This window comes from Pezoporus flaviventris, unplaced genomic scaffold (assembly GCF_033815535.1).
Source record: "Pezoporus flaviventris isolate CSIRO_AGI_PZ_B2104156 unplaced genomic scaffold, CSIRO_AGI_Pfla_v1 ptg000079l, whole genome shotgun sequence".
NCBI classification, from domain to species: domain Eukaryota; kingdom Metazoa; phylum Chordata; class Aves; order Psittaciformes; family Psittacidae; genus Pezoporus; species Pezoporus flaviventris.
In genome coordinates, this window is record NW_026892627.1 from 3,191,128 (window position 1) to 3,213,939 (window position 22,812).

Genomic DNA, 22,812 nt, shown 5'->3' on the forward strand with positions numbered 1-22,812 from the left:
CGAGAAATTTTATCCTTTATTTACCATGAGAAATGATATTAGTCATTTGAAGAGCATATTCATTGGCAGGAAAATCACTTCAACTCTTTGTTTCCCAGTATTTCACCCTTTTCCTGCTATAAATATAAGAGATTTTCTCTTGCTCACAACTTGGTATAACCTTTCATGTTCCTGCAAAGGGATCAAAGAGTAAGACATTAACTGGACGATTGATTTTTTTGGAAGTTATTCAATGCTGCTCACTACTACTAAAGAAGAATTGCTCCACAGAGTTTAACGGCATTAATTTTGCAACAAATCATAGAATCATAGAATAGTTAGGGTTGGAAAGGACCTTAAGATCATCTAGTTCCAACCCCCCTGCCATGGGCAGGGGCACCTCACACTAAACCATCTCACCCAAGGCCTGGTCCAAACTGGTCTTGAACACCACCAGGGATGGAGCATTCACAACCTCCCTGGGCAACCTATTCCAGTGCCTCACCACCCTAACAGGAAAGAATTTCTTCCTTATAGCCAATCTAAACTTCCCCTGTTTTAAGTTTTAACCAGTTACCCCTTGTCCTATCACTACAGTCCCTAATGAAGAGTCCCTCTCCAGCATCCCTATAGGCCCCCTTCAGATACTGGAAGGCTGCGATGAGGTCTCCACACAGCCTTCTCTTCCCCAGGCTGAACAGCTCCAACTTCCTCAGCCTGTCTTCATACAGGAGGTGCTCCAGTCCCCTTGATCATCCTCGTGGCCCTCCTCTGGACTTCTTCCAACAGTTCCATCTCCTTTTTATGTTGAGGACACCAGAACTGCACACAATACTCCAGATGAGGTCTCACAAGAGCAGAGTAGAGGGGCAGGATCACCTCCTTCGACCTGCTGGTCACACTCCTTTTGATGCAGCCCAGGATACGGTTGGCTTTCTGGGCTGCAAGCGCACACTGAAGCCGGCTCATGCTCATTTTCTCATCAACCAACACCCCCAAGTCCTTCTCTGCAGGGCTGCTCTGAATCTCTTCTCTGCCCAACCTGTAGCTGTGCCTGCGATTGCTCCCACCCAGGTGTAGGACCTTGCACTTGGCATGGTTAAACTTCATGAGGGTGGCATCAGCCCACCTCACAAGCGGGTCGAGGTCCCTCTGGATGGCATTCCTTCCCTCCAGTGTATCAAACAAACCACACAGCCTGATGTCATCAGCAAACTTGCTGAGGGCGCACTCAATCCCACTGCCCATGGCAGGGACAAAGATGTTGAACAAGAAGGTGCCAACACCAATCCCTGAGGGATGCCACTCGTTACTGGTCTGCAGCCGGACATTGAGCCATTGACCACAACTCTGTGTGCGGCCATCCAGCCAGTTCTTTATCCACCGAGTGGTCCATCCATCAAATTGATGTCTCTCCAATTTAGAGACAAGGATGTCTTGCGGGACAGTGTCGAACGCTTTGCACAAGTCCAGGCAGATGACATCAACTGCTCTACCCCTGTCCATCAGTTCAGTAGCCCCATCATAGAAGGCCACCAAATTAGGCAGGATTTCCCCTTAGTGAAGCCATGCTGGCTGTCACCAAGCACCTATGTTGATTTTCATGTGCCTTAGCATGCCATCCAGGAGAATCTGCTCCAAGATTTTGCCAGGCACAGAGGTGAGACTGACTGGTCTGTAGTTCCCTGGGTCATCCATTTTCCCCTTCTTGAAAATGGGGGTTATATTTCCCCTTTTCCAGTCATCGGGAACTTCACCTGACTGCCATGATTTCTCAAATATGATGGCCAGCAGCTTCGCAACTTCATTTGCCAGCTCCTTCAGGACCTGCAGATGGATCTCATCAGGACCCATGGACTTGTGCCTATTCAGATTTTTAAGATGGTCTCAAACCAGTTCCTACATACAGCTCTGACTGCACTGACCAGATTACTGTTGATGTTAATGGGATCCCAGACACCTATCTGATACAGACACACCTGCATTAGAAACAGCAATAATTAAGAGAGCTGAAGTCACTCCCTCCGACAAAGCAAGTCAATCTGTGCTTTACCATACTAAGCAAGGTAAGACAAATAAGAAATAGGTATTGCCATGGTGCTGTTCATCTGATCTCTTAAAATTGGCTCATTTATCATGAGATGAATCATGTCCTAGCCATCACTGACCCAACCAGCCAGCTATCAAGTGACTGAAACCCCTGGATGACAGATGCAGAAAAATACACTTAACCAGAGGAAATTCATCCAAAGCAGTGTGAAATTGCCTAGAAGGCTGCTGATCTTGCCAACTACAAGGCTAGATGACATTTGCTAAGCTTTGCTCAAAGAAGAGCGCAAAAGCCAGCAGCCATATTACAACATGGGTATGCAGGAAAGGGCCATGGGTTGGCTTGTTTTCAAGGCTCTTTCTTGGCCTGGAACATTAAATGCACAGAGAGCCCAAGTCATGTCCTGACTGCTCTCAGTGAAGTCTGGACTTCTCTCATGATACGAATCATTCACTTGCCTAAGCATAGGGTTTTTTTGAGATACCCTTAACTTATCTGAGAGACCCAATGACACATGTACTACAGGAGAACTGCACCTTTCTGCAAGGGAATGTGGTGCCCTGGGATATCTCGGAGAGTAGTACTTGCCCCTGAGTGGGCAAATTTATTCAGTCTCATAAGCCCATCCTACCACACAGTTAAAGGCATTCCACTTTCATATATACAATACAAATGTGTTTGTGTGCATATATATATATGTATAATCAAATATATACAATACTTTCCTCATTGCTGTGCTCTGGTGGGATGAAGTATAAAAAAAATTAGGTTTTTTCTTCCTGTTTATCTAACTCTGTCAGCTCTCTAAAACCCAGTGAGCAAATGTGCTAAGAGAGGACACAAAGCATCAACAGCCACCAATTATTCCACATGGCTCAACCAACGTTCAGAGTCTCATCCTGCAAGATGTGATATTACAGCAGCTTCTGCCTGCTTTCTCTGCAATGATGAACTGCAGGTGAATTTTGGAAACAGCAAGGTTACAGCACTAGGATAGGACTCCAGGATTTTGAATTTCCCGTCTGGTTCTGCAAAGACTGTTGGCGCGGCCTTGGGCAAGTCATGTAATCAGCATGTGCGGGTTAATCAGTGGAGTGCCGTGGTCTGTTAAACAGGGACAGTATTGTATCCTTTCTCTCATTCATAATCTATCATGCGTGTTTGGACTGCAAAGCTGTAAAAGTGGAGACTTATCAGCTTGGTGCATACTCTTCAGTGCAAAAGCATTTAATTCTCCGTGGAGGCCTGCAGGAATGCTATAATAAAAATAGTAAATAATGACTACGAACTACCAGGAGACAAAGAACCCTGTTGCTGCACTGCCCTTGAGACCTGAGTTTTAAATTAAGGTTTCCCGGAACATCCCGAACAGTGAGTTAAGCTACTTTCCCCATTAACCTTCCCCACCGAGTATTTGCCAGGTTAATTTCTTGGCCTGTGGCCAAATCTGTCATTTCAGCAGAAAAATACTTTATTATGTACAGTTTCAGCTTGTTTATTTTATGTCAGTGACTTAATTAATTACAGCGCTAAACTGTTTTGTTTTGTACAACAAACATACTATTATACAGGTTGATTCAATTTTCACTGCATAACATCCTTATTACTAGATTTCACCAGGAGCCATTTTTGCATCTGTATGATCCAGAGCAATATGTGGTGCTGCACGAAGGATAAGGAGGTTGCTCTAATGGTTTGGGCATTCATGTATGTCTTGGAAACCTCCTTTACCTTCTGCCAAGAGCTTGTTTCTCCCTCTGATTATACCAAGAAGTATGCCCTGGGATATGATATGAAGCCCCACAGGCAGTGAAGCCATAAACCCACTTCAGTGCAATGAGCTGTCTGGTTTTTCTTACCAAGAAAAGTTGTGAGGAATCTGAAGTACTTTGGGCAAGGCCGTACCACAACTTCTCCCACCTCCGCTTCAGGCCAGCATGTGATGTTGTCCCACTGCCTTCTGCAACCTGGGGGAAAAGAGAAAAGCAGATGGTAGAACTAAGCACAAGTGGGATCTGCTGGATGGAGCAGAGGAATTGGGCCAGAGCAGCTGTGCAAAAGTGTGTGGAGCTTATCATCTTGGTGCAGGCACCTTCTGGAAGGAAAGGCAAGAAATATTTTCTTTAAACTCATAATGTTAATCTACCCCAATCCATGAAATTCAGCAGTGGTGTTGTCTGTAATATTCCAAAAATATTACAGAAAGAACAGTAGATCAGTGCAAGAACTAGGCAAATCAGAGTAAATAGAGAACAGTGCCTTTTTTTAAGATGAAAAAGGCAGAAATGCCTAATTAAGTATCTCTCTTCCTTGCCCTTAGCTCTCCTTGTTGCATTAAAACACCTGGTCTGAACATGTGAGATGTGCTTTCCTTCCTTCAAACTTGGGTCACTACCTTTTTCTTCCCCTTGAAATGAGATGATTGCACAGGGGATGTGCTCAGCAGGGAAGGGATGCTGATGACAGTCAAGAGATCAGGAGCCAAATCCCTTCCCCAGAAGCATTTTTTCTCCTTAAAAAAGGAAGAAGGAACAAAACACTCCTGTGGGCTGACGAGGGACAGTGCTGCTGTCAGGGGATGCTCTCTATGGAAGGGTGGCACAAGGTAGTACGCTCCTAGCTGTCCAACCTAGGAATGAACACATAACCAATGCTGCTAACTTCAGGGAGAAAACTTCAGGGTTTGTTATAATTAAGCATCTCTGAAGATTTTCTGCATAGAATAAAAGCTTTCTGGGAGAAAAAAAATTGCATGTCCTTCCTACAGAATTATACTATCTTGTTCTGATTTTGCCCTTTAATTTCTGCTTTCACAACAGACATTAATGATGTCACACACATGCTGCACTGTTGAATAACACAACATTAGAACTGAAGCCAAAAGGACCTGGTAGACCTGAATTAAAACAAACAAACAAACAAGTCATGTTTTTGCCTCAACATATTACATATTTTAGAGTTCTTACTAGAATTTTGAAAAATTTTTTTCCCCCTTCAGGCACATGCACTTCAATTGCTGCCTTGGTTAGATAGACAGGTTGTCAACAGATCTCACTTTTTTTATAGCACCTCTGCTCTCAGATATTTCTCATGCCCGATTAGATTGCAACACTTCCCTAAATGTGACTAGCATGTTACTGTTAAGGTTAACAGCATAACAAGAGGAACTAGACTATGAAGAAGAAAGCTTTGAGAAAATACTTTTCACATGCAAGTAAAGGGAACTATGAAAACCATTGTCAAGCTGCAGTTCTTGATAATTATATCCCAATCTGAAATTCCTCCTTTAAATCATTTCTCACTACTTCAGCTAAGAAAAAGGCTGGTGTCATCACCAGTCTGCTCAGACTGAGACAGTGTGCTGTCTCAGATCAATAAAGAGAGCACATGAAAATGCTTTGAAGCTGAAAAAGATCTCAGCTCTCTTTCAAAGTTATTTTACACGTTTTAGTTTTCTTCTTTCATGAGCAAACAGAACTTTTCAAACAAAGTCCTGAGGTGAGTTTATCGGAGCCTGAGAAACAGAATACCTGGCGGTATCTTCCTCGTGCATGCTTTTCTGTAGAATTCATTAAAATTCAGGTTTCTAATATCAGGTTCAAAGCTCAGTTTCCAAAGTGTCATCTGCCACCAAACAGCCAGCAGCTCCAAAAGTATTAAGATATTAGCTATTCTGCCGATGGAAAATAGATGATTTTGTGACAAGATCTTTCATGTTCTACAATCTTTTCCTCCATCAACCTCAATAAATTATAATGCACCCATTACCTCAGGACAGGTAATAAATTATAATGCAAAATAAAATACAAGGTGATAGTATCAGATGGCTTTTTAAATGCCCTGAATTCTGCATTTTCAGAATTTTTGTGATCTTTATCTGTTTTTGTGTTAGCATTTTTCACCACAACCTGTGATGCATGAAAAAAAAGCTTTTAGGTGCTTACTTTTGTAACAAAAGCTCTCTTTAATTAAAATAAAGTGAAGACACACAACACTGGCCTTGCAAGACACACAAAGTGGATGTTTAAACATTGTTGCCTCTGTAAAGACCTCTCACACATACCTACTGGCTCTTCCAACACTATTCTTCCTTATTGCCCCACCATATGGGCTGACAGTATTTGTGCAGCTGCCTAGAAGGATCCAGGTTTTAAAGGTGGGATTTACATCCCTAAATTTATACATCTAAAAGTCAGATCTAAAGAAGCCAACAGAAACTAGAGCTCTGCCTGGCAGTTCATGTAGTTCACTGTACGATGGATATCTAAAGTTAAGAAAATGAATCATTCTTTGGAGATATCATCTTCTCTCCAATGACTGGGAGACAGCCTGCATAAGCAACTTGAGTTTAATGAACTGGAACAATACAAAGACTGATACCGACAAGGGGCTTTGCATTTGCAGTTTAACACTTGCTGCTCGCCCAGTAGTCATCCCATGACAACATCTGGCAAAAGTCTGTGCCTGTCCATCCAGAACACAACCATTACCAAATATCATTTGAGAAAATGTTTTTCTTTCTCCAAAATTGATAGACCTTACCCAGGCAAACTGCTGGGATCAGGGGGTTGGCAGGCAGTATTCTGTCATGTCAGCATGACAGACCAATACTTAAAAAAAACTATTTGAGGGCAGAAACAGCTGCAGTGTGCTTCAGAAAAAGGAAATCCCTCTCTTCCCTGTGGCATCACTTGGCCTTCACAAATGTAGTAAGGATGAAAATTTGTTTTGTCTGATCAAATCATGTTTAGTGATTGCTAAGTGCTTTTCCATTAATTCATTCTGAACATTGCCTTTTGTTGCCCTCCTTACACTCAGTATCTGTAGGAAGGATGCAGAGGTATTTAACAGTTCTCACCCAAGGCAGCAGGTACAAATGAGCCATGAATACATGTGCCCTTCAACTCCACTTCAATAAAAAGAACTGTTCTGCTCATTTGCTTGTTATTGAAAGCTGAGGAATACACACTGCCAAGGGCTGTGCTTTGCTTTGGAGAGGATCACGAATGGAGAAGCAGTATGAAAATAAGCATGTGACTTTCAAGACAGTACCGTTTACCACATCCCTCAGTAATCAGGTACAGTCTTTAAACTTTTCTCATCATAAATACATATATATATGTACACATATATGAGTCTTTTCCTTTTCAATTATTTTAACTGCAATTTCCATATCTCAGCTTTGTCCTGCTGTTGCCTGGTAGATCATGAAGTGCTCTCTGGAGCCAAATATCTTCTTCTGGAGGGCTGCAGGGGGAAATCCTTCAAGACTCTAAGCTGCCTCTTAACCTTCAGATAAGCAGATCAAACTGCTCATCATTGCCCAGCAAGCCACACAATTAGTGGAAATACCAGCAGACACCTATCACCCCCTTAAAGCAGTCTTCTGAAGTCTTGCACAAGGTATGGGCTGGAGGCTGTGTGCCACACACAGAAACTGTGACCTTTACGTCCAGCAGCTCCCTCTTTGCAAGCCAAATGCCCCAAGTGCAAGCCAAAGGCTGCGTTAGCCTCAGCCGGGCTTTCCAGAGCCTTTCTCTAAGGAGTTCTGCCTCAGAAGTGGCTGAAGAACACTGACACAGTCCTGGCTGCAGTGGGTTGGAAAACTCCACCACAGCTGCAGAAAGTGGAAACCTTTTCCACTGTACCTGCTAAAAGCAGATCAAAGCTCAGGCCCTCATTTCCTCTCGCTTTATAAGGTTAATAAACAGAAACAGGTCAATTGTCATGAGGCTTGGGTATACAGCGGTTTTTGAACTGGCAGACCAGAGTGCAAAACCCATTTATTTGTGTCATATCTACACTTACAGCAAATACATGGTGAAAGCTTATCTAGGAAGCAGCAGAGAGTAACTTTCCTTCATGAATAAACATGACTTCCAGAGCTCTGGCAGGGCTCTAAGATGTGACTAGGTTTCGCTGAGGGAAGAAATGAATGGCAGTAGGATTGTGCCAGGCACTTTCTTAACACAGGTAAACCCCCAATTCAGAAAAATATAAAAGCTTTCAGCACATTTATTATTTGTACTAAATTTTCCTTGATGAATGGTGTCACTCCTGATCTCTTCTGAAGGTCATTCACACACAAGACTTCTGCTCATTCGATCCATGTTCAGATGCAAAGATACCCATTTGATGCCTGAGGTATCTTGGGATCTCTGCACGCCTCTCACTACCTACAGGTTGGTAACAGCAAGGCAAAGGGCTTCATTAAGCCAAGCTGAGATATCCCTCAGGGTACTGGCTGGTGTGCTTGCAATGGAAACTTATTTTCACTCCAAACTGATGTCAGCAGGCAGTTTCCAGCCTCTCTGGAGTTAGGACTGTAAAGAGCTATCGGGTGACATTTGTCCTCTCACTGACAAGCTCATGCAGAAATGCAGCCTAGGTGCTCACCTGTGGTTTGCCCGGTTTGGTCTCATTCCAACCAATTAGCAACCTTCTTATCCCAGATGAGCCCTAAGCTTTTGCCTGACTGGGGAATACAGATCCCAGAAGATGGTCCCTGCAACAATCTACTAACTTGGTTCCAGACAGGCAGCTTGAATTCAATCCCAGTAGAGGTTAGGAAAACCCATCATGAGTGCTGGGTTACTACTACTGCCCCAGACTCCAATGAGCAGAGAGCTCCTGAATCAGGATAATCTTCCATCTAAATCTTGAAAGTTCTATGTAATAATAAAAATTACCTTAGATAGGTTCTTTTTCTTCCGTAACTTTTTTAATTAAATTCAGTTTCATTTTTCTTCTGAATCTCTGGAAATTTTTAAAATTCACAACCTCCTGGGCCAAGGAGTTGCACAGTTTAAGTGTCCACTGAAAAAAGCTACAGCCTTCCTGAATTTGCTTTGAACCTGCTCATTGCTGGTTTCATTAGGAATTGCCTGGTTCTTTTACAAAGACAGAAATATTCATAATCTAACTACAATATCCCTTTCCCTGGAGAGAAAAAAACATAAAATCCTCTTTCATGTCCTTCCTCAGGCATCTCTTTTTCAAGCTGAAGTGTCCTAGCCTATTTAGTTGCTTCTAGCATGGAAGCAATTCCCTCTCATTTCTCCCTTGTATCTTTTGTGCTTTTAATTCTACCCCATCCTGCCCTGCCCTGGACTTGCAGAGTAGAGTTTCACCTTATTTGTCTGTGACAGATTGGGTTGACCAGGGCTAGCTTAACTCCAAGGTTTCACTAAATTAATCCTCCCACGCTTCCTTGCAAAATTCAACCCTTTCCCTCCCGTAGTCACTGCTGTGTCCCTGTCCTTCCTCCCTCCTCGCAGCCCCTCTCACACATTCAAGTATCCTGCGGGCATCTCTTCTCCCCCAGCTCCATCTCATCACCTTTTTATCTTTATCGACGCTGACAGTCTGCTCCAAAGCAAACACATCCCCTCAGAGCTCCCCTTTCAACTTTCCACGGCTTTGCATTTAATCTGAATATTTTTTGCCTGTCATGCTGCCTGCTATCACTCGAGCACTGTAGGCAGGATGTGACTGAGAAACCACATAGCTGAAGGAAAACCACAATTCTGCCAAGGGCATGCAGAAGCCTGATGCCACCCCACCACTGATGTGCTCTTTGTGGTGCACTGATGGCTCTTTATTCATCCACCACTGAGGGATTTGCAGTCCTGCTTCAGGAGAAAATCAACTTAGGCAATCACAGAAAACAAAAAGTATCCCCAGATTGAGGGTAAGTGAAAGATTTTACCTTGGACTTTGCCTCAATATCTGTAGCAAGACAGAAATACTGATTTCATTTTTCCCACTCTGCATACAAGCTGGAAAGTAACAAGAACAATGTTGCTTGCTATAAAAATTGGTTCGCACTTCTTCCAGGAGAAGCTGGTCAAGCACTCAATAAGAAATGTTAGGATATATTTCTTCCTAAATTTGTCAGAAATTTGATTCAAAAGACATAGGAAGGACACCTCTCCTTAAACCCCCAGGCTGAGTCATTCTAAACAGCATGAAAGAAATCACCAGGGACTATTTCTCGAGGATTATTTTAAAGCACAAAAATCTGTTGAACTTAACAAAAAAGTTGAGTTCTTCCATCCTCAACATTTACTAGAAAACAAGTTTGTTATTTTTTTTTTTAAATCAAAGTTTTAATCTTTCTTAACCAACAAACTAAATACTTGACTTTTCCATCCCTTCAGATCACTTCTCTTATAAATCAAATTTATGAACTGAGTCCTTCTGCCTAATTACAGAACACGTAAACTGAAACAAAAGATACAAGACTTTAGATAAAGCGCTGTGACATGCAGCATGCTTAAAAGATAATTCCAGGGCTTCCTCATTCCTTGCTCAAATCCCCCTGCTCTTCCAGAAGCTGTAGAGAACTGTACTTATAGAGAACCAGACTTTGAATTAGGTACCTACTCTTCCTATATGGCTTTTCCCATGTGGGCACCTCTAGACAGAAATTCATAGCAAAGATGATCAGGGTCAACCTCTAGCAATGTTTTCTTCTGACTGTTAGGGGGACAAGAGAAACTACACTGATAATGTAGGGAAGAGTAAAATGGAAATTTCCTCTACAAACTGCAAGCCACAGACTGCCTGTCCTGCTACTAGAAAGATACTGTAGTCCTTACTCAAAACTGGAAAGAGAGCTTCACCCTGTAAAATCTTCACGATCTGGCTCTTACTTATTAAATGTGCTGGAGTTTGTGTTGCAAATATCCTTCTCACCCATACATATAGAAGGGCTTTGTCAAAGCAGGAAGGGTTGTGTGCGTGCCCTGTACCTTAGCTCTGTAGGAAGGCACAAAAAGGACCAGAGAGCTTTGGTTTCACCTAAAGCTATTCTTAATAGTTAAAAGGCAAGAAAAACTAAAAGCTAAATTTGTGAGACAATGATAATTTAAAAGCTTTCCATAACAGAAACCCTACTTACGCCTGGTGGATGTAAAGCGTGTTAACTCTGACCTCAGCTTCTCATGTTCTCCACAATTGCATTTTCTTATGTTAAAAGGTCTTGATATCAAGAAATAAATGCACCTAGAGTACAGAAAGTTCAGTGCATAGTAAAATCAGTGGACAAATCTCCACCGAATGGAGCAGGTTTTTGGGTCTCAGCCATATATTGTAACAGGAGTTCGACATAACTTACGGCAAATGCAATATTTTCCAGTATACTTATCCTACATAAAAAGGTGGATACCATCATGAAAGTGCTCTGATACAGTCAACAGGGAAACAAAAATAAGAAAGGAAAGAGAGATTTCTCAACCAGAAATCTGACAGGATGTGAGAGGGACAAACACAAGCCATTGTCAGAAACAAAAGCTCTGCACAGATGGATTGTATAGATGAGCAATTATCCAGAGCCTTGGAAATGCTTTGAATTTGCTTTCTATTACTCTGTAGCAACAGCATTTTATCATCATTTTTATAACGTGTGCATAACTAAGGCTGTGCGCATTTATGTTTTACCCCATGCTAAATAAAAAAGAAACCAAAAAGCCTGATGGCATTTAAAAATGTTACAGATTCTCCAAACTTAAAAAGCCTTTTCCAGTACAAGACTTAGATCCACTAAATGGCTGCTAATCTCGACAAGTCACAAGACAGCTGCTCCCAAGTCAAATAAACATTGCTGTTTGTTAGAAAACTTGCAGCCAGGACATGTCAGCAACAAGCAAAACAAAAGCACAGCCTCCACCTCTACAGTATATTGAGGCAGAAAACCGATGTTGCAACATCTTATCTCATGATCATGTCTGTAGAAAGGTGAGATCAAGGCAAAAACCAGCTCTCAGCTCTACAGGGAAGAATAACGAGGTGCTGTGCAGAGCTGAGTTTGAATTTCATCCTGTTGCTTGTTCGCATCTGGACTTCAGGCTCAGACAGTGACAAGCAATTGAGGAGGTACCACTGTTCAACTGGGAATCAGCAGTCCTCAGAGGAGAGGTGCACCCTCCTTAAGCAGTGGATTACCAAGCAAAGATGGACAGCCAAATAACACTTTTGGGTTCTATTTCCTCAGAAAGACTCATGACCTGGAAGAATGGCCATTACCTTTGTACTGGATCAAAGCAGACAACACAAAAGTCTGGGGGCTGCTCACATCTAAGGGTTGTAGCTGGGTTTACCCCCATGGCAACATGCTTCTTTCCACCGTTTCAGATGCCAGCTTTCTTAGCACAGTCAAGGGAAGGGTATCCTCTGAAAACTGCAGGGCAGATTTCGTTTGAATTTCCAGAAAGCAGGAGCCACCTCTCTAAGAGCTACAGCAGAAAGTGTTGGTGGCTGGGAAGAGTGCCAGAGCAGATGGAGAAAGCATTAATGAAGGAAGACCATTTGCAGTGCTCTGTCCTAACTGAGTATCATGGCCACTGTTTGTAACTGGAAGAGAAATTTCTGTTAAACAAAAGGCACCTTGACTCTGGTACTGATCCTCTAAGAGTGATAAATGAGAGTCTGAGGTTTAAGGTCTTGATATCACATGGCTGAAATTTCTGCTGTTGTTAGGAAAGGCGACATTTTCAAGGAATAGAGAGGACTGATGTTATCATATCTGGAAGTGGCCCGATGCTGCTGGTCAGAGCAAGACTGAAACCAAAAGGACCTTTGTATCACCTAGACCAGAGTAATAGAGAAGAGTAAACAAAGAAATAAGGAAAGACAACATGGAAACAAGTCCTTCAGGTCCCTTTGCCTTTAAAGAGATTATTAAGTTCAAATGTAGTTACCTATTTTAGACTAAACTAAATTGTTCTCCAAGCTTCTTTGAATATGTTGGCTAGATCATAGCTTGATTTAGCTGTCCAGCAGTAGTCTTTTAATGCCATTCCTTATGCCCCAGGATATAGAATATTTGTGGAGGAGCTGGTGGATACAGGACAAGCCTTATGAGAGCCCTACACAATTCTGAAATGATAACTGGAGGCCACACTGATTACCCAAGAGCATCTGTTAAGAACTTTGATGTGTGGCTAATGGCTCACAAGGGTCAACCCCTATCCAAGGGTCTGGTTATTTTTCTTTACCTTTTTTTGGATTGTATCAACCATGGGGACAAGCCTGCCTGCTTCCCCTGCAAGCAAAGCCTCTCTGCAGACTTTCTCAACCTGGGGACAGGTCTCTCTTCTGGCTGCGCCACTGGCACATCATTACATGGAGTGCCCCTTAGATACCTGCCAAGATCTGTATTTCCCCTGGAAGCTGCCACCCTTCAAATCTGCCGCTTCAGCGGCTCATCTGAATGCTCCCTCTGCTACTGAGCTTAAAACAGTGGTTTTTGCAACAAACCCATCCATCCTCATATATGTGGAGGTGTAAAGAGCAAGTACATGAGCACTTGTCAGGTCTCAGGGATTTACCACCACCCTTACACAGCCAGAAAATGCAACATCTCCCCAGCCTGAGGTGAATGGTCCATCCATCCCTTTCTCCACCCTGCTGTGTGCACTACCTTGAGTGCCTGAGCTGCCATTAGCCAAGTAGTGCCTGCTCTAGCAATGGAGCACCTGGAGAGCTCCTGATAACCAGACTGTCGTACAAATCCAACTGACACATCGTCTATCCCAGGAGGTCTTACGTAACTGGAAGGTGAGAATTCACTTGAACTTTTGCAAGCAAGAAATTATTAATTATTTCTTATCTTACTGCACTATAAACAGATGGCAATGAATAAACAGGCTCCTAATTTAAACTTCATTAATGTTTTTCCAGCTTGACTTTTAATTTCCATATGTTCACAGCTTCTTCTCCCACCAAACACTCCTTGACTTCTTCAAGGGAGACTGACAAAGAACCTCAAGTTCCAAATTTGGCTTTTAAAGCTAGCGTCTGCTCTAGCCTGTAGAACGGCAAAAACAGTATTCAGTTTAAACAACATGGGCCACTTTCCACCTGTATTTCTTTGCATGAGACAATGCTGCTGATGAGCTTGTAGGACTTGGCTCTATTGCCTACAACAAGTGAGAAATGTACAAATAAAGCAAATGTGAACAGGCCTTGGGAGGTGATTGGCACTATTTTCTTTCATATTTTTCCACTTTTCTGACTTTCTGATAGGGTTTCAAATCCTGCTTGAATGACAGGTCTACATTGCAAATGTGCAGTGCTGTACTTGATGTATCAGAAGCAGCATGACTGTAGCAACTTGATGCTATTGGTAATTTTCACGGACAGTTAGAAAATAATCTCAGCTATGTCCAAGCTACTAAACTGTGGGGAACAGACAAATAAAATGCTGGTGTGAAAAGCTGACAGCCTTCAGCTGTGAAGTTCTGAGCCTGTTTCATTTGCACTTAACTTCAAGAATTTAGGATCCAAACCAAGCCAAGGGTCTTCCCTTCTGGAGAAGGAAAAAAAAAAGAAAAAGAAAGTTCATAAAGTGACATAAAGTGACAAAAACCATAAAGTGACAGCAGTTCAACAAACGGAAATGCAAAATCTTCCACTTGGGACACAACAATGCCATGCTGGAGAGGAGCTCTGCAGAGAAGGACCTGGGGGTCCTGGTGGACACCAAGTTGAACAAAAGCCAGCAGTTTGCTCTTGTCACAAAGAAAGTGAATGCAGTCCTGGGCTGAATTAGAAGTGTTGCCAGCAGGTCAAGGGAGGTGATCCTTCCCTCTGCTCAGGGCTGGTGATTCATCTGGAGTGCCAGATCCCCATGCACATGAGGGATGTGCATGCTTTGCAAAGGGCTGCGAAGATTATGAGACCTCCACATCTGAGGAAAAGCTAAAAGAGCTGGGAAGAGAAGGCTCAGGTGGGATCTCATCAATGTGTGCAAATATCAAACAACATTCAGGGGAAAGCAATGAAAACAGAGGGGCAGTGGGCACACTGAAGAACTGAGAACCAGAAAACTCCATTTGATAATATTTTTTTCCCCTGATAACATACTTAAACACTGGACTAGAGACATTGTGGAGTGTCTGGACCTGGAGATATCAAAACCCAACTGCACATGGCCCTGAGCAACCTGATTTGGTTGACTGCATTTTAAGTAGGTGTTTTGACTGGATGATACCAGGAGGTCCCTACTAACCTCAGTGATTTAGTGACACTAAGCCAAGGAACTATGTTAACACAGAAAACCATTTCCCACATGCTCAGATAGTAAAGAGTCTTCTGTGGTTCAAAGGCCTCCCCTCTCTGTTCTTATTTTCCCTCACACTCAAAATACCATGTCGTTAAAGTAAACTCCAAAAGTGGGCCAGGATTCCTGAGCCCAAGTGCTGCCTGATATTCTCATCTCTCATGAAGGCTGTTGGCCATACAATGGCATGCTTCCTGTACAGTGGCACAGTCTCCAGAGCTGTTAATCCCACCCAAAGACAAGTCACAGTACTTTATTCAACTGCTATCCCTAAATACCCCCCCTGCTTCTGAGAGAATATCTTACTGCAGAGTGAATTGATTAGCAAGTGTAAGATGAACAGATAATGAGCAAAGTCAGCTGACATGGACCCGATTGCTTTACTTGGCTTTTTAATGAAAAAGAGAAGGTTACTTTAAAAACAAAAATTACTATTACTATTATTATCAGTTTATTTAGGAACTTCAGATTAAGCTGAACTGTTCGCAAACTACAGCCATGGAGAGGTGAAGATTTCTTAAAAACAAAACCAAAAAACCCTCCTCTGTGCTCTCAGATCATTGCATAAAAAGGTGGAAGTCAGCAAGAAGTAACGCAGTGGTGAGACCAGCCTTGCAGCAAGCCTTTAGGAGCTCAGCCATACTTCATACAGAGAGATGTCTGCCACCATCTGTCAGTCTGGAAAGCAAAACCCCCTTCAGCCATCCTCTCCTCCAAACCCTTGGGAGAGCTTCCCTACTGCTGCTAACTGTATTATCAGCTAAGCAGTCACTGTATTGCATACAGATATCCTGGCTGAAAAGGTATCTGGAGTAAAAGACTGTTTTTTAGTGGGGCTGTGATCACATTCTTCACTTTTGAAATATGTTTGTAAGCATTTTGAAAATAATGCAGAGGCCTGAGGAACTCTATTTATTATAAGCTCCTAAAAACTACAGAGTGCCTTGGAGAATCCCAGGCAGTGAAATCGCCTTCTTTATTTGTTTTACATTGCTTTGGTTGGAAATGCCACCAGAGAAGAGCCAGAGAGCAAAGAGAAACATAGAGAAGACAGCACAAGATGCTACTGGGCACCTTGCAACCTGTGATTGCAGTAGCTGCTGCCAGTGTGCAAACTGCTTTCTGTGAAGCAATCCTTCAGAACTTCTCATCACACTTGTATAGTGGGGTCACAGAGAGGGCTTTCACTGAACACATTCAGATGCTGAGACTGACTTGGCTGAACTGATACTGCAGTTGCCCAGGAAGGACTCCTGCCTCTTCACACCCATTAGAGCACTGCATTGCCCGGCACAGGCATATAGGGCAATGTAGCTTTGAGTATGTTAGACATAACTTGAGCATTCCCAAGGAACTCCCCAAGGAGCTGTTGGGAAAACAATTCCACAAAAGTCTGCTACCGCAGCCTTTGAAGACTGATGTACAGGCTTATCTGGGAAAAGAGGAGTGGGAAAGAAAAGAGGCAACCTAACCTGGATGACGTGAATCTTCTCTTTTGGGGTGTTATTGTATCCCCAGATACATAGTAGCTTCCTGGGGATTTAAATTGTGGGGTGCTGCCAAAATACTGCATTTCCTATTCCTCTATCTACAGTACTTTTGTAAATCCCAATTGTAAAATAGCTGGACACTTTTCAATCTGTTTGTACTTATCACTGCTTGACAGAAAATATTAGCATTTCTATTTTTAAGGATAAAAACTAAGGCCAAGAGACCCAGCAGTCATCTGAACTGCAGCAACAGTGCTGCCATAGTTGCAATAATCTAAGAATATCAAGTAAGACAAAGTCGGCAGAGAGACCCATTGTGAGACTAGCACAGAGTGGGATTAAAACATGCTTAGTGTGGGAAACTAAGGCATCCACAGCTAATGATTCACATTCGTATAATTACAAGCAGACATGATCTGTGTCATTCATGGTATTTCATCTAGTGCATCCCAGCTATGCCAGCTATGAGACTGGCCCATTCCTGGCAAGGAAAGAGACAACTCACACATAACAAAACTACAGACTTCACTAGTGCAGCACTAGTCCAGCACACACATCTGTGTGTTACGCAATCCAGCAGCACTTTGTCCTTAGCTCTGTGATAAGGGAGGAATAACCAAAATTCTTTTTCCAACATGTCAAAACCCAGCAAAAGCCTTCTATATCACTTCACAGAAATGATGCAGACAAACTCTCTGAGTTGAGTTTTAGGTCTTTAGGAACATAGTCTGCACTGAGATTGAGATGAGGCACTTTACACATTGTTGGCTGCATTGAGGAGGGAAGAATCCTGCCACTTGCACAGAAACAGTTTTTTCAGATGATTTTTTTTAATAATGCCTCAAATTATATTGTGAGAACTCTTTGGGGGCCAAACGGCTGGAAAGATCATCTAACAAATACCCCAATGAAAGTCTAGCTCCCTGAAATGCAATTCTGTATGTGATTCTCATCACTCCTAATGACAGAACTGGGACTTAACTGATTTGAAATCCCCTCCAAGCCAGTGAACACCAGGCCAGGAATCATCTGTGAAGTGTGGTTACTTCCAGAACAGCTGAGATACTCACTAAGAACCCCCTCACAGTAAATGAAGATCTTGTGAACAGGCAAGACAATATGAACACCACATCCTAAAAGAGATGCCTACACTAGGCCAGAATACACTAGAGATACCTAAAATCAAGGGAAAGAAATCCCTCACCAAAAATCATACCCATGCAATAGTTATCTACCTGTGTAAAACAAACTGGTCTCAGTCTACTTAGTCTTGGTTTGCATGGTAAAGAATATCCATGTTGAATCACAATTTTCAAGTTACATCCTTACTAGCTATTTCAGCATGGAGGTAAAAAGATAACAGGGCAGAGGACTGTATGAGCAGTCCTGCTCACGAAATCCAATCCTGTGCTGCAATACGCAAATGCATCCTACACACCCTTTCATAAACGGGGCAAGCTCTGCCATGAAGTCAATAAAACACTCCTTCCCGCAGACCCCCAGAAAGGCTGTTCAGAATCCTCTCATGGTTACAAGCTTCCTTTAAAGTCCAGACTTTGATCTCAGAGTGATTTTATTCTCCTGTGTACACAATGCCACCTTAAACTGGTCTTCCCTGCTGTTTTTGCAATATCTGCATCTTCTGCAGCCCTTCCCATGCTGAAAAGCTCACCTCTTCTATCAGAGGTGGTCATGCATTTGATACCAGCTGTGTCCCTCCTAAAAATCTGGATAACTTCATGGATACTGAATCACATTCCTCATAGGGAATAGAGAAACTCCCATCCTGCAGTCCAGGACTGCTGACACTAGGAACAGAAATTGGCACCCACTACCAGCACTAAAACCACAGAGGTTTAATTTGAAAAGAAAGGATCGATTTCACCCATGCATATACACACAGTGTAAGGAATGTGTGCTTGAAGACAAAACAGCATTAAGACAGATGTTATTGTTTATCAGTTGAAATCTACCTGCTTACCCTGAGCCAGTGACCAATCTCAGCAATCCCATTGGATGTTCTTAGTAAGTGACTAATCCATGTGACACATTAAACTACATCTGTGAATAAGCCTCTCTGATCAATACAATTGATAATGGCTTCTAAACAGAGATTTATTTCCAGACTGTACCAAAAAGGTGCATTTCCTTATTTCCACTCATTTAATTAGAAAGGAAAACAAATAATTTGTTAAACCTCAAGTGATTTTCTATTTGCCGAAAGGATGTGGAATGTACAGAAAGCAGCACACCTACCTGGCCATAAATCAAGGTATTACATTACAAATGGCAGGGAATCTCAACTGCTTTCCATTCTCCTTCCCTGGGGGGACTGAACTGTATTAAAATTGCATTCTTCTTCTGAGATAGTATATTTTCTTTTCAGCAACACTCAGATTAAACTGTCATCACCTTCATACAATTGTGCATCACCAACTTAGATTTCTCCCCAACAAACTTCCCTTTCACCCCTAACCGTCAAAATTCAAAGTTTTATTTCGCAGCTATGTTCAGCTGCATTTATTGAATTATGGAGCCCCACTCTAGAAAAACATCTTTTTCCACATACTTGTACTCATATGCTGTATCTTGAATGCTCCAAGGGGGAAACACATCTTCAGGCACTCAGAAGTTGCCAGCCCACACCATTTTCAAAACAGACTTTTCCATAATATGATTCACCCATAGTCACCCATCTGAGAGCCAACACTTTAGAGATGTTGGTTTCCTTCTGTTGATTGCAATGGCAGCCATGAGTGTCTAGGTAAGAGTCAGGTATTGAGCTCTTAAATACCTGCAGATTTTTTCGAGCAAATGGATGCCAGCTGCTTTCCACACAGTTTGCATTGTAAAATTTGGTTGGACACATGATGTGCCAGCATCAGTTCCACACTGATGTCATCAGCAACCATTTCTGCCCAGGACATGCAGACACACACAACGGATATCTGACTAACTTGGGAGTACCAGGTACTGTCCCCATGGACAAAAAACACTTTATAGTGCTCACAACTGCAATTTCTGAATCCATTCCATTTAAATGACTATGGATAGTGACCAGTGGAAATGCAGAATTATCCTAGTCCAATATTTCAGCATTCCATTATGAAAAGCAAACTACAAAGGATTTTTATGTATTTGCTAGTGCTTGGGCATTAAAGGCTTGTAACATAACTGTGGTTTTACATCAGAATAGGGAAAAACACTTTCCGTGGCTTAATTCAGCAAGAAGAAAAAAAAAAAAAAGAAAGCTGTTGTGGATTAAACTTTCCAATGAGAAAAATAATTTCGAAAAGCAGAAAAAATTATTAACACTTCAAGCATTTATTTTATTTTCAATGTATGGTATTTAATTGAATTCCTTTAAATATCCACAAAACCAAAATGAAACATTTAGAATGTTTTTAACTACCCTGACTTCTTTCTTTACTGGATTCCCAGAGAACATTTCTTTAAGCAGCTCCATCTAGCTGTACAGGGACACTTGAAATAGTTTCTGAATCAAAGAAAACCATGTATTGGTAGATAAAAGCAGGGGCCAAAAGCCATCCTTGCATTCGGTGAAGATCCTCCAGGGATCAGCTTGAGCAGATATCAGCTGCCTGGCCCAATTTCATTGATACGTTGCAGCCTTGGGGCATACCCTTCCTCCTCTGTCTCACCACCAGGACAGAAACAATTTTGGCATGAGAAGCAGAGGGCAGTTCAAGAGAAGGAGAAAGTGGCCATAAATTCCCTTGAAGCAAGCCAAAGCCTATGACAACATTAGGCTTTCACTCTCAGGGGAAAAGTTCATTAAGGCACTTCCAGTTCAGAGAGATAGATGATTCACTATGATGAAGCACACTGAGACACCTCAGCTAGGCGTACCGAGCACGAAGGCAGCGAGTGAATACCAGCAAGCTATTCAAATTGTTGGTTGATTGAACTGTTCTTTGGAAGTATTTACTTATCTTCCTCCTAATGCAAGAGCTCAGCATCAGCTGGAATGACTGCCCAGATCCAGCAGCAGAAGGGGCGAGAAGTGGCATGGATAGGGCAAATGTGAGGCTGGGTGGTGCTGGCTTGCAGGCCAGGGAGAGAAGAGAGAATCCCCATACCTGAAGTCTGGTTATCCCAAATAAGCTCTGCCAAGCACTGGCTGCGCTCCTCTTCTATCTCCTGCATGATGCTGCACTCTGGACGTGTGCTGGACACCTGCAGAAAGGGCAGAGAGGAAGAGAGTGAACAAAACCCAGTTATCTTCAGATATGTGTTCTTGGGGATTCACGGCCATCTGAGCTCTCCTAGGCCACTGCACAATGGGGATAAACATCCAGTCTTATTTTATGTTTGCTTGAGAGAAGGGAGAGTAAACCAGAGCCTGCTGAAAAACAGCATTTCCCTCCAAGCCTTCCTTTAAAAAATCAAAACAACCTATTTTTCTCTGATGATCATGAGCAATTTTGCTTCTCTATGCTCCAGGAACCTAACACCAACAGCTATCTGGGGCAGGAAATGGCAGTTTTAATATTCATGTCAAGAGCAGTGGGATCTATGCTTACATGGTTTATTCCCTCTGCTCTCATGTGGCCTGCCTCCTGGCTCATGCTAATTCAAAGCAAAACAAAAATAACAAATCAGATAGGAACGAAATCTCAGATGCAGATTAGGAGATCAAGGAGGTAAAAAGCAGGAAATTCCCAGTAACAAGACCTTCACCCCCGCGTGGGTTCTCCTTGGTCAGACCTAGTTATATGGGTTTGCAATACAATAGTGGCTATAAATGTTCAGGTAATTAAACGTGGACTTCATACAACATATAATTCATGAACTGTGTTAATCATAAAATTTGCAAAGGAACCAGGAGCTCACACATAACACAGCGTCCCCTTGTCATCAACACATGTTCAACTCAGACAGAGCACCTTGCTTTATAGCTATGACAACTGCAAGCAAAAGTTGAGGTCCCATTATGGACTATGCTGCACAAACCTCTGTATCTTTCAAAGAGACTAGAAATGGCATTCAGCAGGGAGAAACTTATTCAGAAACTTAGCTCCAAAGAAATGGTGAGAGGAGAATGATGTGAAGAGAACAGAAGTCTTGGCTTGAGTTTACCCCATCATTATTAAATGTGATGTAGGAAAAAACACGAACTGGGTGAACTTTAGGGGCATGGGATGAGCCTTTGCCTGTAAGAAAGTACTGATGCAGTGTTTGCTCTTGCTGGATTTTGGGAAAAAATATAGTTTCATCAGAAAGAGGAAGAGAAAACAGAATAATATATAAAAAAAAAAAAAAAAAAGATTTTTTCATGCCTCACTTCCAAATCATGTGAGCTACTTCTCTATCCATAAATTTGCCAGACAAGTTTGTAAGAGAGAAGGTCCACAAATCCTCTGAAGGAACAATTCAACGTTTTATGTAAACTGCCCTTTGGATTGAAATTATAAAATAATTTAGCAAGCTAAATTTATTCTCACCATTTCTTACTAACCCAACCTGCTCTTTGCCCTGTTTCACCCCATGTTTTGTTCAGACTGTAATCTCCTTTAGGTTGGGAATGGGCCTTGACTAGTAGTGTATAAACAATTATGTGTTTTTCTAGTCAAATTAAAAATTAAAAAAAGAAAAACTAAACCCAACCAACCAAACACAAGGGGTGGGGGTGAAGGGGAAGTTATCTTGGTATTCAAATGTTTCTTTTTCCCAAAAGGAAACATCTTAGGGAATTTTATCTTGGCTAATCTGAAGTACCACAGATTCATTTTGTTTTGACTTACGGTGCTTCTTGCCTTTTTACTTTAACCTTTAAAAATCGTGAAGGGAAGCATGAGAGATTTGCAGAACACTTGCTGTAAAGACTGAAATGTTTTCAAAACATTCTGACTTTTTCAAAGTAAAGATTTAACTCTCTGGACTTAAACTATTGCCAAATTCATCTCACATTTACAAAGAACTCAAGTTTTCACTTTGAAAATTAATTCACGCAGGTCCGACTTTGATCAGGGTTGGCAAGTGCTGTGTACTTGTACAACATATATTAAATTCTTTTTGTGCATTAAATTTTCTACTTAGCCCATTAGCAAGTACTTCACTGCTGCATCTTCCCTTCACTAAAAATGCATGCCTCAATTAGTTGATTGCATATTTACCTCAACAGCCCAACATTTACTTCTAAGTGTTTTATCACCTTTCAGTAAAAAAACGAGGCTGATTCTTCATTAGTATTCTGAAAGGTGGGCTTG

The 22,812-nt window shown here is 42.1% G+C and overlaps 1 protein-coding gene across 1 annotated transcript in view; it reads right to left on the reverse strand.

Moving 5' to 3' along the window:
* The window catches only part of VIPR1 (vasoactive intestinal peptide receptor 1), a 104,138-nt gene that overhangs the window by 49,931 nt on the left and 31,395 nt on the right, over window positions 1-22,812 (reverse strand). Inside the window, exons 2-3 of the mRNA XM_061474415.1 lie at window positions 20,683-20,779; window positions 3,889-3,996 (exon numbers count right to left, since the gene is read on the reverse strand). Coding sequence (XP_061330399.1) covers window positions 3,889-3,996; window positions 20,683-20,779 — 205 coding nt within the window. The remainder of the gene's footprint in view (window positions 1-3,888; window positions 3,997-20,682; window positions 20,780-22,812) is intronic.